The following is a 16914-nucleotide window of genomic DNA, read 5'->3' as shown; positions in this document are numbered from 1 at the left end:
AGATCAGGGGTGTTCAAACTTGTTCCTGGGGGGCCACTGTCCTTTATGATGAGAGAATTCGCGTGAGAGCTGAATTCAGTCAGCCAGTGTGTGCAGTGAACAAAAAAACTCATCTGAACGCCTCTGATTGGTCATTGCATTCGTAAGCTCAGGCAGACTCGTGTGTGATTGGTTATAATGCTCAACACTGTAAAAAGCATAAAAAATCATGGCGCAACATTGAGCAGATCTACATTTAATCTTGTGCTCAACACTTCATTTCATTTTCATTTTATTCGCGACAGCCGGTAATGGATTTAGTTTAACTGATTTACAAATCCTTGGGAACTTTTGGTATAACATAAATGCACAATTGCATGAAATATATACACAAGTTTTTGAGCCGTTTCCGCTCTACATCCTAAGCTCCTCCCGTCGATGCAATCCACTTCCGTTCTGGCGGGCTGGGCTTAGTTTCGCTAGCTAGCTCCGTTGTGCCGACAAAGCACTGATATCGCAGTGACAAAGAGGATGTAAACAATTAACGTTACAAAATGAAGAAAAGTGGTTCGGGAACGACGTGTGCGGTAGTTTGTTGCAAATACTCGAGAAAGCACCTGAACGGAGTGACACTTTCAGCCAGTACAAATCACGCAACACTGTGAAATATCTCGTCGCTGTGGCCCCTAATGGGCTAATCATGTTTATATCTGATGCCTATGCTGGCAGAAGCAGCGATAAGTTTATCACCATGGACAGTGGGTTCCTAGACTATCTGAGGGCTGGTGATGAGGTCATGGCGGACCGTGGGTTCACCAATCGAGACTTGCTTGATGAGAGAAGGGTCAGTTTGAACATCCCTGCATTCACCTACAGGCGCAATCAGTTGACCAATGAGGAGACGACACGCACCAGGCGAGTAGCCAATGTCCGCATATACGTGGAAAGAGCAATCCAGAGACTGAAGGTCTTTAAGATTTTATCCCAGACCGTTCCCATCAGCATGGCACCGAAACTGGACAACATGTTAACCATCTGTGCTGGCCTAGTTAACCTGACGAGTCCACTGATCAGAGTGCCTCATGAGGTTTAGAATCTTGCCTTGTGTCCCTGTCTACCAACACCCAGCCATGTTGTTCATTAAATATAGATAAACAAAACAAATACTGCATGCAGTGTATTTTTTTTATATATGAATATTTTCATAGTGATGTAATTGTGTGGGCTGCTTTTGTATTTTACTTTTTAATACCTGTTAAGATTAAACACGCAATCTTTCTTGTTGAAGCCATTTGTTTAGTTTCCTCAAAACAATTAATTCATCCAGTGTTATTTATGTACAGTATGAACTTACTATGAATGATGAACTGTGTTAAAAGAAATTGTAGCACTCTAAGGAGCATAAGGCCTATCATTCATGATCGTAGTTCAGTGCAGAAATGAAATAACATCAAACTTTATTTTCACTCAAACAGTACAGCCACACTGATATATTGCACAGCATAAAGAGATAATGTAATGCAATTTATTTTGGTTTTAAAATGCTGAGATATTTATCTTTTAAATAAACAAAACGATCATGTTTGTATGACATGACACAACCGACTTTGTTGCTGTGCAGATATTGATATGCCTCGGAGGCTTTCAGATTGTCCATTGCTTTTCCATCTATTGCCATGGATTCCATGAAGTAGGAGCAAATCTTGCTGTAGGTTATGCTGGGCCACGTCGTCACGTTATCCTCCCAGTTCTGCACTGAATTCGGGTGGGGGAGAGTAACGCCTTCTCCAGTCAAAATAGTAGAACCGTGTTCCCAAGCTAGCATCATAATCGCTGTGTAATCGCTGTTTACACCGGCAGACTACTTCCGGCGGAAATGAAGTGCATTTGTGTAGAGTAATGGCGCCGCCCGGGATTGGGCGCGTAAACTTGTGTATAAATGGATGATTATGTAAATCTTAATCAGGTCTTAAAGGGACAGTACTTAACATGTTGCTGACTCTCATTAAAGGGATAGTTCACCCAAAATATAATTTCTGTCATTATTTACTCACTCGCATGTTGTCCCAAACCTGTATTAGTGTCTTTCTTGTGCTGAACACAAACAAAGATATTTTGAAGATTGTGGGTCACCAGACAGTAGCTGGTCCCTATTGACTTTGATAGTAGGAAAAAATGCTATGAAAGTCACTGTGGACCAGCAACAGTTTGGTTTCCCTCGTTCTTCAAAATAACTTTTATGTTCAACAGAAGAAAGAAACTAATTCAGGTTTTTAAAAAAACTTGACAGAATTGACAGACAGATGACTGAATTTTTATTTTTGGGTGAACTATTCCTTTAATATTAATAAAAAATAAAAACTTTATTTTTTTCTTATTTTCTAATAACAAAGATAAAACAATGACAAAGATTTTTATCTACGCCAACTTTGGCCTAAATGTCTGCCATTCTTTTTTATTTTATACTTAAAATAAAAAAAAGAGCACACCAGTGCTATGTGCAAAACAAGTTAACGTACAGCCCTATATACAGTGCCTATAGAAAGTCTTCATACCCCTTCATTTTTTTCACATTTTGTTATGTTGCGTTATTATGTTAAACTGCTATAAATTCATTTTTTCCCCCCACATAAATTACACCCCACTCACCATAATGACAAAACAAAAACCACATTTATCACAACTTTGCAAATTTTAGCAGACGCAGTACGAGTGAAGTATCGACAGGGAACTTTATTCACTGTGAAAACTTTAGATAATGCTTATTTGTCATGTCATTTGTAATGACTGGTTAGAACAGATTTATCCCGCTGATATTTTATTGCTTGATGCAGTGCAGTGATATGGTTATTCTCCAGTGTGGATCCTCTCGTGTCTTTTCAGGTCTCGTGACTGAATAAATCTCTTGTCACAGTCTGAACATTTATAAGGTTTCTCTCCAGTGTGGATCCTCTCGTGTCTTTTCAGATGTGTTGATCGACTAAATCTCTTGTTACAGTGTGAACACTCGTAAGGTTTCTCTCCAGTGTGGATCCTCTCATGTGTTTTCAGATGTGATGAATGACCGAATGTCTTGTCACAGTGTGAACACTTATAAGGTTTTTCTCCAGTGTGAATCTTCTCATGCAGTTTTAAACACTCTGCTGAAGTAAAAGTCTTTTCACACTCAAAGCACATGCGCTCTCTCACAACAGTATGTGTGTTCTGATGTTCTTTCAAATCTTTTAGACACAAAAAACCGTTACCACAAAAATGACATGAATAAGGCTTCCCCTTTGTATGAACTCTCAGGTGTCCCGTCAGGTCTGAAGCCCACAAAAATGTTTCACATTGATCACATGTGCACAGTTTCTCTCTAGTGTGGATGTTCATGTGTTCTTTAAGGTTTGCTGATTGTGAGAAACTCTTCCCGCACTGATCACAAGTGTACGGTTTCTCTCCCGTATGAACTCTCATGTGACGCTCAAGAAGTGTATTGCGTGTGAAACTTTTTCCACACTGAGTGCAGATGAAAGATTTCTTGGCTCCTGTGCTTATTAAATCTTTCTGTTTGGTTTGAGAGCAACTCAAATCTTTTTCTCCAATTTTGACATTTTTTTCCTCAACTTCCCTGGATTCTTCATTCTCCACTTTTTCTTCAGTCAACTCTGAAATAAAATAACAAATCATTTATTTTCAGTAACTTGTAAAAAGCTGAGAAATGTGAACATAAAAGTTAACCCTGATGTAGGGCTCCAGACTACATTTGAGAGCAGTATGTATCACATTTGCATGTTCACGGTTCTCTGACATTGGTTAATGGTCATATGACCTGCAAACATAAAATATTACTTATTTTTTGGAGTAAGTGAATTATTTTGATTGTTTTTTTGACATTATGATTTAATTACTTGTTTGCCTTTCATTAAACTCACAAACCCCCTGCAGTTCCTTTATGAACCCCAGTTTGGGAAACCAATACAATATAATGCAATGTTTAATGCACTTGATGTTGTTAATTACAATGAAACTCTTTGTATTTTTACATCATTATGCTACAAGATCATCCTGTTTAAATCAATGTGATAAACGAGTTAGTAATCTGATTATATTACCTAGACTGTGTAATGTAATGGATTGTGTTACTTACTACAATTTTTGTCATGTTATTTGGAATCAGTAACAGATTACAATTTGTAAGTAATCTACCCAGCTCTGAGCGCCACTAAGTTCTACAGATGGAGGCACCAGAAGCAGATTTGGTAGTGCTGGGTAGAGGCCTGCACGGGCCTCAAATATATAGCATTCTTGACCCTATTCCGACCCGAGCCAGTCTTTTTTCCCCCTTCTCTCAAAACAGCTTATAGTTCTGTTTCAGCTAATAAAATAGTTTGGTTTTGTATGTAATGGCAAAGTAATTATAATCATTTTTTGTTTATTAACTCTTTCCCGATATTGACGAGATATCTCGTCAATTAAGAGAGAACGCTTCCCTGCCATTGACGAGTTTTTACAGCAATCTGTGTTCTAGGTGTATTACGGTAAGGAAAGCACTAGCGCATGTCCTAAATGAGTTACGGGACGGAAAAAAAGACGATCGCATAACCGGAAGGATATATACAGTGGTGTGAAAAGTGTTGGCCCCTTCCTGATTTCTTATTTTTTTTGCATGTTTGTCACACTTTAATGTTTCAGATCATCAAACAAATTTAAATATTAATCAAAGATAACACAAGTAAACACAACATGCAGTTTTTTATTATGAAAGGAAAACAAAATCCAAACCCACATGGCCCTGTGTGAAAAAGAGCTTGCCCCCTAAACCTAATAACTGGTTGTGCCACCCTTTGCAGCAACAACTGCAATCAAGCGTTTGCGATAACTGGCAATGAGTCTGATACAGCGCTGTGGAGGAATTTTGGCCCACTCTTCTTTGCAGAATTGTTTTAATTCAGCCACATTGGAGGGTTTTCGAGCATGAATGGACTGTTTAAGGTCATGCCACAGCATTTCAATCGGATTTAAGTCCAGACATTCAGAGGTAGACTTGCTGCTGTGTTTGGAATCATTGTCCTGCTGCATAACCCAAGTGCACTTGAGCTTGAGGTCACAAACTGATGGCCGGACATTCTCCTTCAGGATTTTCTGATAGAGTGCAGAATTCATGGTTCCATCAATTATGGCAAGTCATCCAGGTTCTGAAGCTGCAAAGCAGCCCCAGACCATCACACTACCACCACCATGTTTGACTGTTGGTATGATGTTCTTTTTATGAAATGCTGTGTTGGTTTTACGCCAGATGTAACGGGACACACACCTTCCAAAAAGTTCAACTTTTGTCGCATCAGTCCACAGAATATTTGCCCAAAAGTCTTATAATCAAGATATTTTTTGGCAAATGTGAGACGAGCCTTTTTGTTCTTTTTGGTCAGCAATGGCTTTTGCCTTGGAACTCTCCCATGGATGCTGTTTTTGCCCAGTCTCTTTCTTATTGTTGAATCATGAACACTGACCTTAATTGAGGCAAGTGAGGCCTGCAGTTCTTTAGATGTTGGTCTGGGTTCTTTTATGACCTCCTGGATGAGTCGTCTTTGTGCTCTTGGAGTAATTTTGGTAGGCCGCCACTCCTGGGAAGGTTCACCACTGTTCCAAGTTTTCTCCATTTGTGGATAATGGCTCTGACCGTGGTTTGCTGGAATTCCAAAGCCTTAGAAATGGCTTTATAACCCTTTCCAGACTGATACAGGTAAACTATTTTGTTTCTCATCTGTTTATGAATTTCTTAAGATTGCGGAATGATGTGTTGCTCTTTAAACATGCTTCACTTGGTCAGACAGGTTCTATTTAAGTGATTTCTTGATTCAACAGGTCTGGCAGTAATCAGGCCTAGGTTTGGTTAGTGAAATTTAACTCAGCTTTCTAAAATAATGTGGTTAATCACAGTTCTTTCATGATTTAATAGGAGGGGGCAAGCACTTTTTCCACACAGGGCCATGTGGGTTTGGATTTTGTTTTGTCTTCATAATAAAAAACTTCATTTAAAAACTGCATGTTGTGTTTACTTGTGTTATCTTTGATTAATATATACAATTGTTTGATGATCTGAAACAAAGTGTGACAACCATGCAAAAAACTTAAAAATCAGGAAGGGGGCCAACACTTTTTCACACCACTGTATGTATGTATATGGCCGCATTTACACTGCATGGTTCAAGTGACCCAATTCCGATTTTTTCCTCCCATGTGGCACAGATCGGATATGGCCCACGACCGTGTAAGCAGGAAAAAATCACATGGATTCCGATATTCTCCGATCGGTTTCAGGCCTCATTCATATGTGGAAATAAATCAGATTTGAATCGGATACGTGCATTTGCGCCTGCCGTGTAAGCGGTCAGATCGGATATTCCCCTGTAAATGCGACTCCTACGTCATTGAAAAGTGAGGTTTTTGAAACATTTCGCGGTGCAGACATACCTGTAACAAATGAAACATCTCTAGTTGAGTAGCAGAGTATTAATTTCGTTCGTTTGTGTTAAATAAAAGGCGATTTGACGCTGAAATGTGTTGCTTTTGAAATCGCGCTGAGTGCTCGTTGCTGCTGTTGTCAGTTTCAACGGCTCGTGCTCAGACGAGCGCTTCAGTCCCATTCGTTCCATTGAAACCACAAAATAAAATACACACAAACATGTCTCTGCCGTTGATATACAATCACTGATGAACGCATTTAGTTTTAATTACTAAAAAAACACAGACGATGTGACATGCTTAATATCTACCACCTGAGTATTATTCCACTCGCAAGCTTTCAGCGGAGCTGCGTACATCACTGTCCTGAAAAATTTGTACTAGGATATATAATTATTTTGATGTATAGATGTAACTATTGCATTAAAAACGTTTCTATATGAATTCCATGTCAATAAATTAAACTTAATGTACCATTCAAATTGATTTGTGATGTCATATATGCTATTTTTGGCTTGTTTCACCAAGTGCAGTGTAAAAGGCACACATCGGATACGGGTCACTTTTAAAAGAAATGTAAGCACGCCGTCCAAAAAATCGGATATAGTCACAAAATCGGAATTGGTCATCAAGACCTGCAGTGTAAATGCAGCCTATATGACCTCTCACGCACTCTCTCTCTCGGACACACTAACTCTCCGTGTTCGCTTCACTTTTGTCTAGCCCGGCACATCATAATCACACAATCCCTGCGTCCCAAAGTGCATACTATCCACCCTATCTAACCCTAAAAAAATATTAACGCGTTAAAATATTTAGATTAATCGCATGCGTTAACGCATTAATGTTGACAGCCATAACTGTAATGTACTCATACTAATATATTTAAAAATTATCTTTACATTGCTGGTAGGTTATCATTGCACAAAGTAACAGTCTCTACATTTAAAAAGTAAAAATTAGAAGAGATTTAAACTAATGCGCTGTCTTCACTGTACCTCACGCACACACGTTTAGTCAGATCACGCTGCACGTGCGCAGACATTCAGACATTTTGGCTCTACTAAGGCGCTACCTCTGAGTCCGACAACATGGAAAGCTATGTAAAATGTCACGTTGTCATCTCGGAAATACGGTAATTACAACATGACATGAAGGCAGCATTAACCTTGTTGTAGCTTATATATTATGCTCTATTCATTTTTTTTTTAGAAACCTCACACTTTACTCCGTTTTAAACTGTGCAGTGTTTCCGCTACATTCATTCTACCGTGGCGGGCCGCCACGCCAAAAATCATCCCCGCCACGGCTGCAGCTTCTCAGTAACATCAGTGACGCTCGCATCATTCACAGTCGGGTTATTAGCAGAGAACACAGAGCAGAACTTGAATTTTGGTGCAGGATTGCGGCTAATAATAACGGGCTAATTCTACTCATTCCCGCAGGTTTCGTGCTTATAACGCAATGACAGATGACGCAATGTATCATTTTCACGTGCTTTTAAGTCTTGAAAGAGAACTCACTCGCACGCTCTCTTATAGACCATTTGCTGTGAGCCCACAGATCGCGATAAACAGAGTGACAGCTTTTAAAGATTATTAAGGGAGTTTGCAAATGTGATATTGATTTAATACATGTCAATAAACAAGAAGTCAATATTAAGTGATTTACGTTGTCTGAATATAACACTACTGCCTGATTTTGTGCCATTTCATCAAGGAAAATAGTTCCAAATAAGGTAACAGCTGAGCGCTGCGCATCTCTAAAAGCAAACACAGCGGTGTTTTATTCATGAATGAACTGCGTGTTTAAACGAATCTAGCGAGACAGTGATTCATGATTACCCATTCATAAACACAGTCACTTGCTTCATTCCTGAATGAATCAGCCGTTCGAACGAATCAATTGAATGAATGATTCAGTGATAAAATCAGTGACATACCGCCACCTGCTGGGAGTTTAAGTTTAATTTTTAAAGTATAATTTCAGTTATTTAAATCGTTTAACATTTCTATATTCAACTTTTTATATTTAAAACATTAATCTCAACATGAATTTATGAATTTAATTGCACTCATGCCACATCTGAGCCTCATTAAACATACCTACAAGCCACATTTGTGTTCTTCTGTGCCTCTCTGTAGTACAAATTAACTTATTAATACTAATTTCATGTGATTGCTAACTTGTCTTATTCTACTTATTATATTGTTTAAATTAGAAATTCTAAAAAGCTTATAAATATAAATTTTTGAATTTGACAGATTACATACTTTTAATAAAATGAGAAAAATGCCATTACAAAGGTAAAAAGAAAATGCCCCTGTAAATCACTTTAAGGAGTCAAATATTACCTCGTATTAGGAAGGATAATTTTTGATCAGAATTTTTTATTATTGATCAGAATGTGCTCCTAAGTTTTTTAAATTAGGAGGACAAGCACTCCTAAAAGGAAGTGCATAGAGTGTAACAGTATATTGTATCCGTGCAAGAGACAGCAGCCTAAATAAACCTGCTGCTGTCTGTCATTACTGTCTATTTATACAGTGAAGACTATCCAGTGTTATTTTACAGTTGAATAGATTATTACAATTTTAATTTGTATCTTGTTGTTGTTTGTGCTATTAATTGTCATATTTTATTACTTACTATTCACATTTTCAGTTATAATAAATTAAATTCTGAGTGCGTGAGATTCCTGTAGTCCTGCCACCACAGCTGGAAAAAATCCTAGAGGAAACACTGCTGTGTTCTTGTATTCAAATTAAGTGCAGTCCACTGCTGTGTGCGTGTCGCGATATCGATGCAGAGACAGCGGTATCGATACTCGTATCGTCAAATCTCTGTGACAATACACCATCGTATCGAACACAGCCCTACTGTCTTCAGAAAAGTTGACATGGCTTTTATTCATCTTGCCTCTGTATAATGCATTTAAAGTAGTGTTAATCAGCTTAGCACTGCTTTATTTACAGCAGTAACCAAGGAAACGCTGTATTATTTCTTTTCCATAAGAGCCACCTGCAGGCAGAAACTGAATTTGTCTTTATTAATATTTGAATTTTATAATTGTTAGGCTAGTAGTTTTTGCTGTGGTATCAAAATTGGGATAGAGAATTGTAAAATATAACTGGTATCTATAAGAATGAAAGTTAACATGATTCAAAACCAATGATAACAGAAGCTATTTTATTTTTTGTGGCAGGGCCAGTGAAAATATTGGCAGGGCAAGTAAAAATTTTAACCACTGGAAAAAATCCTTAGCGTTGAGCCTTGATATATGTATTTAAATCGTAGCGTTTGTAAATCCACAATAGCATTATGGTTTATTATGAGTTTTAAATGGGTTGAATATATCAGTCTAACAATCTGTTTCATGGATTCCGGAATGAAGCAAGTGACTGTGTTTATGAATGCGTAATCATGAATCACCGACTCACAATGAAATGAAATGAAACACCGCTGTGTTTGCTTTTAGAAATGCGCAGCGGCTCAGCTGTTACTTTATTTGGAACTATTTTCATTGATGATATACAGTAAAATCATGCAGTACTTGTTTATTGATCTGTTGTATTAAATCAATATCACATTTGCAAACTCCCTTAATAATTATTAAAAGCTGTCACTCTCCTTATCGCGATCTGTGGGTGCACAGAAAATGAGAGCGTGCGAGTGAGTTATCAAGATTCAAAAGCATGTGCAAATGTGATGCATTCCATCGGAACCAGGATTTCAATCGCTGGTCCCTCCTTCCTATATCCCTGATTGGTAGGGTTAACTGTATTAAGATGAACGTACTCCCTACATTTTTATACTTATTTCAATGTATTCCTATTTGTATTCCTATTTTTATTCCTAAGTCTTTTTTTGTCACACTTGATAGCTCTATTTCTAGTTTTCTCTGGAACAAAAAAATATTCTTCAGAAGTCAAAACAATTGGGTGGTTTGGCCCTTCCAAATTTTCAAATATATTACTGGGCAGCGAACATACGCCCTACTCTGCATTGGGTCCATTCATCTAACTTAGTCAATCCCCCTCCTTGGCTGCATATTGACATTGCCTCATGTAACAAGTCTTCCTCTTTGGCTTCCCTTTTATGCCTCCCATGTACAATGACCCCAATGAAATATTCAAATAATATAATTGTAAAAAACAGTCTTAAAATCTGGACACAATTTGTGCATCATTTTAGTCTCCATTATACCCTTTTATTATCCCCAATGACTAGTGTTGTCAAAAGACCCGGTACTTCGGTACCAAGTCGGTACTAAAAAAAATGAAAACGTCACAGTACCAGGTTTTTTTAAGTACCGGTGGTACCAAGTACCTGGTCAACCCGGTTCTTGACGCGTATGGCCGTATGATTTCCGCGACGCAGAAAACGCAGACGGAATCGCGGAATCCAGTTATAAAAACGGAATTTACAGTTTAGCACGGAATTTGTCAAAGTTTGGATGAATTAATCAAAAGTAGGTCATTGCACTTGAATCAAATCGAGACACGGACTAGTATCTGTAAATATTAAGCCGCAAAAGTCGATTCAAATATGAATCCCGCATGTTCTGCGAGTCTCTGTGTGAATGGCGGAGACGCGTTTTTACTACACATACTGAAGCGCGCCTGACGCTCGCGGTGATTTCAGCATCTGCCGTCTCAATGAGGACAAAAAATACATAACATCTACAGAACTGCTCTGAGAGTCACTTCACGAGCATTCTACCGTTTCATTTGAGTAAAACCAGCGTCATGTCATATATACACACAGAAATGTAAAGGTATTCACGGCAACCCGTCAAAATAAAAGTTTATCTTAAAGACATTGTGCCAGAAATATATTACTATTATTTAGTAGAATGTATGTGATACTATTACTACTGTTGAAATTTTTTGAAATATTTATTTTTAAAGAAATAATCGCACAGTATTTCTTCCATATTTTAATTTGAATAGTAAATCCCCTTTATTTACCAAAAAAATAAAATGTGTTTAAATTTCATTAATTAAAAGACAAATTAAATTTGGGTGAAACTTTACTGTTTTTCATACTTTTATTACTTGCGGAAAAACTTGAAACACAATTTAAATAAGTATAAAGAATGGCATTGATTTTTGTACATTTTATTTTTGTTTGAATTTATTATTAAAAATAGAGTGTTTTTTAATTAGCATGTGGTGCCGAAATTGGTACCGAGAACCGTGGATTTTCACTGGTATCGGTACCAAATACTGAAACACTATTGGTGACCATTGATGGTGTTTTTGCTTCTTTTGATCAGTTGACCACTCGTTTTAATAATCCCAAACGTCGAGATTTTGTGCGGAAAAAATGTGTTAACTTTCCAAACGCGCTTCTTCCTTCGGATCTTTCATATACAAAAATGTTACTCAATCCTAGCAGTGAACATGGACATTTAAATATTAAATGAGAAAACCCTTTAAATGCTTAAATCAGCGCACTGAAATAGGAGTAGAAAATGGCCTTTAAGAGAACTTAAAAAAATAATAATAATGAAATGAAGCAATTAATGAAGCTGAAATCCTTTCAAAAAAGAAAGCTGCAGGAGGGCAGATAGTGTACAAAAGTACAGGACAGTTCACAGATAGTTCAGCTTTGAGAATGAAAACCAACCTGTTTGTTCTTCATGTTTGACTCTGAATGTTTCTTCAATGTTCATGTCTTCACTCTCCTCTTTAATAAAATCCATCTTTGTTTGTTCCTCAGTATCTTCATGTTTTCCTCTGAAAGCGTTCATGTCTTCACTCTCCTCTTTAATAAACACCATCTTTGTTTGTTCCTCAGTATCTTCATGTTTGACTCTGAAAGTGTTCATGTCTTCACTCTCCTCTTTAATAAACACCATCTTTATTTGTTCCTCAGTATCTTCATGTTTGCCTCTGAACGTTTCTTCGATCATCATGTCTTTACTCTCCTCTTTAATAAACACCATCTTTATAATAGTGTCATGTGGATCTCAGTTAATCCAAGAGGAGTTTTTCCTGTGTTTGAACACTTTGTCCTGTTTAAGATCAGAATAATTAACAGAAAGAAAAGTAAATCTCTGAGTGCATCAGTAGTCAGAGTGATAGTTAATGGACTTAAATGATCTGATTAGACAAACTTTTAAAACCCAACTTACTGTTCAGTTTTGATTAACATCAGGTATTTTAAGGAGCTTATAATATGTCAAAACTATTTGAAGTGTGTAAATTCAATGATTGACAAGCGTCATTTAACCAAACTGAATATTATATGGCATTTAACATAGTTCTGAATTAGATTTTTTTTTTTTATTGAATAATGAACATTTGAAATTTAACACAATTGAGTTGTTTTATGGCAGTTTTTTTAATAGACATGTATTTTGAAACAACGGATTTTTGTTCTGAATTCTTTGACAGCAAATATCCAGTTTTTAAAAATACAGCATCCAGTTTTCAATATGAAGAAATTCGGAACATCAAATTCAATATTTAAAACTCAAAGCGCAGAAATTCAGATCGTACACAAAGCAGGTCAGAGGTCATCCACAGGGAAGAGTAGATGATCTCCGAAGAGTCGAAACGAAGCATTTGCGTGTGCAGACCGATCGGTGTATGCAGTGGTGTAATGTAACGAAAGTAATAATACTTCGTTAATAATAACAATAATAAATTTATTTTTATATAGCGCCTTTAAAAGTTAATTCTCATTCGTTACAGTACTTAAGTATTTTTTGGGGATTTTCTGTACTTTACTTGAGTTTTTATATTTCAGCCAACTTTTACTTTTACTCCACTACATTTCCTAATTAAAATGAATACTTCTACTCCGATACATTTCCCCGAACTATATTCTTTTCTTACAACAAAATAGTCAGAAGTCAGAAGAACACGGACTGCAGGAAAGCATGTTTGATGAATCAGTGGTCTGGCGCTTGCAAGTTAGACTCCTAAAAACATTTGCTCATGTGTAAACTCATGTGTTGTGCAGCACTTCGTTTGCCAAAAAATAAAAGGGTTTAATTTTCATTTGATTAAGATCAATTAAATTAATGTTTTATGCCTTCATCTGATTACCAGAAAAATTAAGAACATTTTATAGGGCCCTATTAATGTTTAAGAAAGGACGCCATACAAAAAAAAGAATAGGTTTAAAATACAGACCTGTGGGTCTTAATTTCTCTTTATTAATTCACTATTTGTAAACTGCGTTTACGGTTCATTTTTCAGAAATATCAATAGCTTTTGTCTTAAAACTATATTCACTGAATGTAATAAAAAAAAATCGAGAATCGAATCGAGAGCTTGCGAATCGAAATCGAATCGGGATATCTGAATCGATATCCAGCCCTAATAGTTAATTTAATCTATATAATCACACAAAGAGTAACGTTTTTCTACAGATATCAGCATGATAACACATTAATAATAATAATTTCATACAAGTTCAGTAAATAAATAAGTGGCTTACATTTTAGACATAATATTGCTTGTTTTTGCTCAATTTTGCCAACGAAAATAGTTCAAAGTAAAGATCACAGCACTTTGTGTGTCTGAGCTACTCATTGAATGAATCAGCTTTTTGAACGAATCGGTTGATAAAAATGATTCAGTGACTCACTCATTAACACAGTCGAAGTCTTTTGCTGTGTCCCAATGTGCCTCCTTATACTACGCCCTTAAAGTATGTACTCTTGGGTGAAGAAAAAGTACACACTTTTGAGTGTGTAGTAGAAGAGTAGGCAAGCTTTGGGACATACTATCACGTCACACAACTGCGTGTTTACCGGACCGCTCTGTTACACGCACCCTGTTACTGTAAACTGGTCTGTCAATCGTCGTCACAGTTAACATCCTCCACATTTCATTTCATTTAACTTCCTACCGGATTGGAGAGAAAAGAAGTAGCTGATCTGCCAGTCGCGGGTCTTTCATGCGGAGAACTATTTTCTGCATAATGATGCATTTTTAAATTTAAAAAAAGTAAACATTTTTAAAAAGTTAACTACTATATGGATGTTTATAAAAGTTCACATTGCTGTTGCAGTTTTTTTATCAGGTTATATGTTGATTATTAGCAAGGTCCCTAGTCTTTGTTATTAGTAACTCAAACCCCTTTTTGTAAACCTCTCTACCTAACAGTCAATCGCGCGCATCCACCACGTTTGTAGTTTTTCTAATGCATTTTATTCGTGTTTGTAGTTCTGGACCGAATCCTTCGCCAAAGTGCAATGGATTGTGGGCAATTTTAGCCATTAGAGCGGATCCACACTTCAAAAATCAACCTGAAATAGTAGACCATCCGGGGACTTTTGGCATACTCTTTTCAACATACTATGCTTTGGGACACACTTATTGTAATCTCACGTACTATTTAGGATGGATAGCATGAACATCAGGACGCAGGGACAATTCCTGAATGAATCAGACGTTTGAATGAATCGGTTGAATCTCAAGGACTCACTCATTATCAGTCCGTCACTTACTGGTGGTTTTAATTTCACATTTTGACTATTTTTTTCATGTCTTAAATTATTTTAAATATCAATATTCAATGTTTTATGTTAAAAACAAACCATTAGGCCTATTTATGCATCTGTAACTGCAGTTTAAAGGCATCCATGTCTCCTCTGAGATACATTAAACTGTGTAAATACATCTAAATGCTGTTTCAGATGCAGATTACATGAAAGACACAAGTACCAGGTGAAGTGCTTCTTATTCATACACAAAAACACAAAATGAAAAAAAAAAAAAGTTAAAACTGAACACAATCTAGCTACTCAAGCTGTGTATAAACATTTTTAAATATGTATTTATTTGCTTCTTTTCCATTTTGCATTTACTTGTACTTTTACTTTCAATACTTAAGTACGAAAATTATTTTTTTTTAACCTTAAACGTACCTAAGTACAATAAATATCACATACTTTAAGACTTTTACTCAAGTACTATTCTAAACGGTGACTTCAGCTTCTACCAAAGTCATCTTCTGGTAAGATATCTGTACTTTTCCTTGAGTATGTCTCTCAGGTACTTTATACACAGATGCACCTCATCTGTTACTAATGTGTGGACTCACAAGATAACGCTCGTTAATATAGTAGAGACACTCAATAATTACCAACTTTACATCGCCTGTAAACACTATAAAACAGACGAAGCGCGTTTGTATTCATTCAAACACTTTAAAAGTTGAAGACCACAAACCTTTCTTCAGCTGAATCTCGCGACGCAGCCTGATGACGTCACGCCACCGGATCAAAATAAAAGTCCTGCTCACGCGCTGAAAGTGCACAGATATTTACATAAAGAAAACACATACGAATAATACAACATATGTCAGTGGTATTCGGACTTTAATTCTTGGTGGAATACATACTGAAATATATATGAAGAAATGAACACATTTTAAATACACATTTTTTACAAATTATATTTATAATTATTATATTTTTTTCAAATGTATTTTTCATTCATTTATATATTTTTGACAACATTTATTTCCACAATTGTTTATTTATACATTAAAGTGTCCATAAAGACAAAATAAAATAATCCACGTGACTTTCATGGTTTAATCCCAGTTTTATAAAGCGCTCCAAATGTGCCGTGTGCAGCAATAAAGGGAAACAATATTGACTTTAAATTTCTTTACTTGAGCACAGATGTGGCTCTTGTGATTGATCGTTGTATGATGCATACATGTTGAAGCAAGAGTCAAACTTCATTTTGAAGTGAACTAACCCTTTAATAATCTGGAACACCACTTCAGTATTTTAAGTAAATAGCTGTTTTTAATTTAATTGCTAATTCAGATCTTTGTAAGCATTATATAATCAGAAAATGTACTTTGCTTCTTTTGTTTCTATCAGGTCCTGTACGCCTATACGGAGTCAGAGGGCAGAACAACAGCCACTGACACCTTCGAAATGAGCAGCATATGAAGCGGGAACAAGTAAAGGTGAGCATTTGATAACAGTATCTTCTTAATTTCATTGCAGGAGTTTTACTGTTTTTTGACTCTGGGAGCTGTGTTTTCCGAAGCTCAGACGGGTGCATAGGCAAATTTCTCCCAGGAAAGAAGGCCAGACAAAGAGTTGTCCAGCATTGTAGTCTCCAATGAAGAAAAAAAAAAACACCTTTAAGTAAATTAGAAACAGAAACAAGACTTCAAGGTTAGTCACACATTGATTCCTTACGAAAGTATGCATCAAATGCACCTCTCCCATACAGAGACAGTGAAGAAAGGGAAGAGGAGGTGCAAAGACAGGAAATTAAGATCAACATTGCAGTCAGAAATTTAAAGGGGAAGGTGCACACACACAGACAGGCATATCAGGTACACATTTGAACATTTTTGTGTAATTCTATATATATATATATATATAATATATACACAGGTGTTGGTCATATAATTAGAATATCATCAAAAAGTTGATTTATTTCACTAATTCCATTCAAAAAGTGAAACTTGTATATTATATTCATTCATTACACACAGACT

General features: G+C 36.4%; 1 protein-coding gene across 1 annotated transcript; it reads right to left on the bottom strand.

Annotated features, from left to right (window-relative positions):
* Positions 1-1464: 1464 nt before the first annotated feature.
* Positions 1465-15693, bottom strand: LOC131536277 (zinc finger protein 239-like). The gene is made up of 3 exons (XM_058769097.1): positions 15618-15693; positions 12058-12445; positions 1465-3626 (listed from the first exon to the last, which is right to left on the bottom strand). Exons 2-3 carry the CDS (start codon positions 12374-12376, stop codon positions 2827-2829), a joined length of 1119 nt encoding a protein of 372 aa, XP_058625080.1. The 5' UTR covers positions 12377-12445; positions 15618-15693; the 3' UTR covers positions 1465-2826.
* Between the last annotated feature and the right edge of the window lie 1221 nt (positions 15694-16914).

The sequence above is a fragment of the Onychostoma macrolepis genome, chromosome 03 (assembly GCF_012432095.1).
Source record: "Onychostoma macrolepis isolate SWU-2019 chromosome 03, ASM1243209v1, whole genome shotgun sequence".
Classification (NCBI taxonomy): domain Eukaryota; kingdom Metazoa; phylum Chordata; class Actinopteri; order Cypriniformes; family Cyprinidae; genus Onychostoma; species Onychostoma macrolepis.
The sequence above is the reverse complement of the archived record's forward strand: the minus strand, read 5'-3'. Positions and strand labels throughout refer to the sequence as shown.

Excerpts from the sequence above, each read along its gene's own strand:
- LOC131536277 (XM_058769097.1), bottom strand. The coding sequence starts at position 12,376 with ATGGTGTTTATTAAAGAGGAGAGTAAAGACATGATGATCGAAGAAACG. Across the intron at positions 3,627-12,057 it reads CAAACATGAAGAACAAACAG|AGTTGACTGAAGAAAAAGTG; the intron begins GTTGGTTTTCAT and ends ATTTTATTTCAG.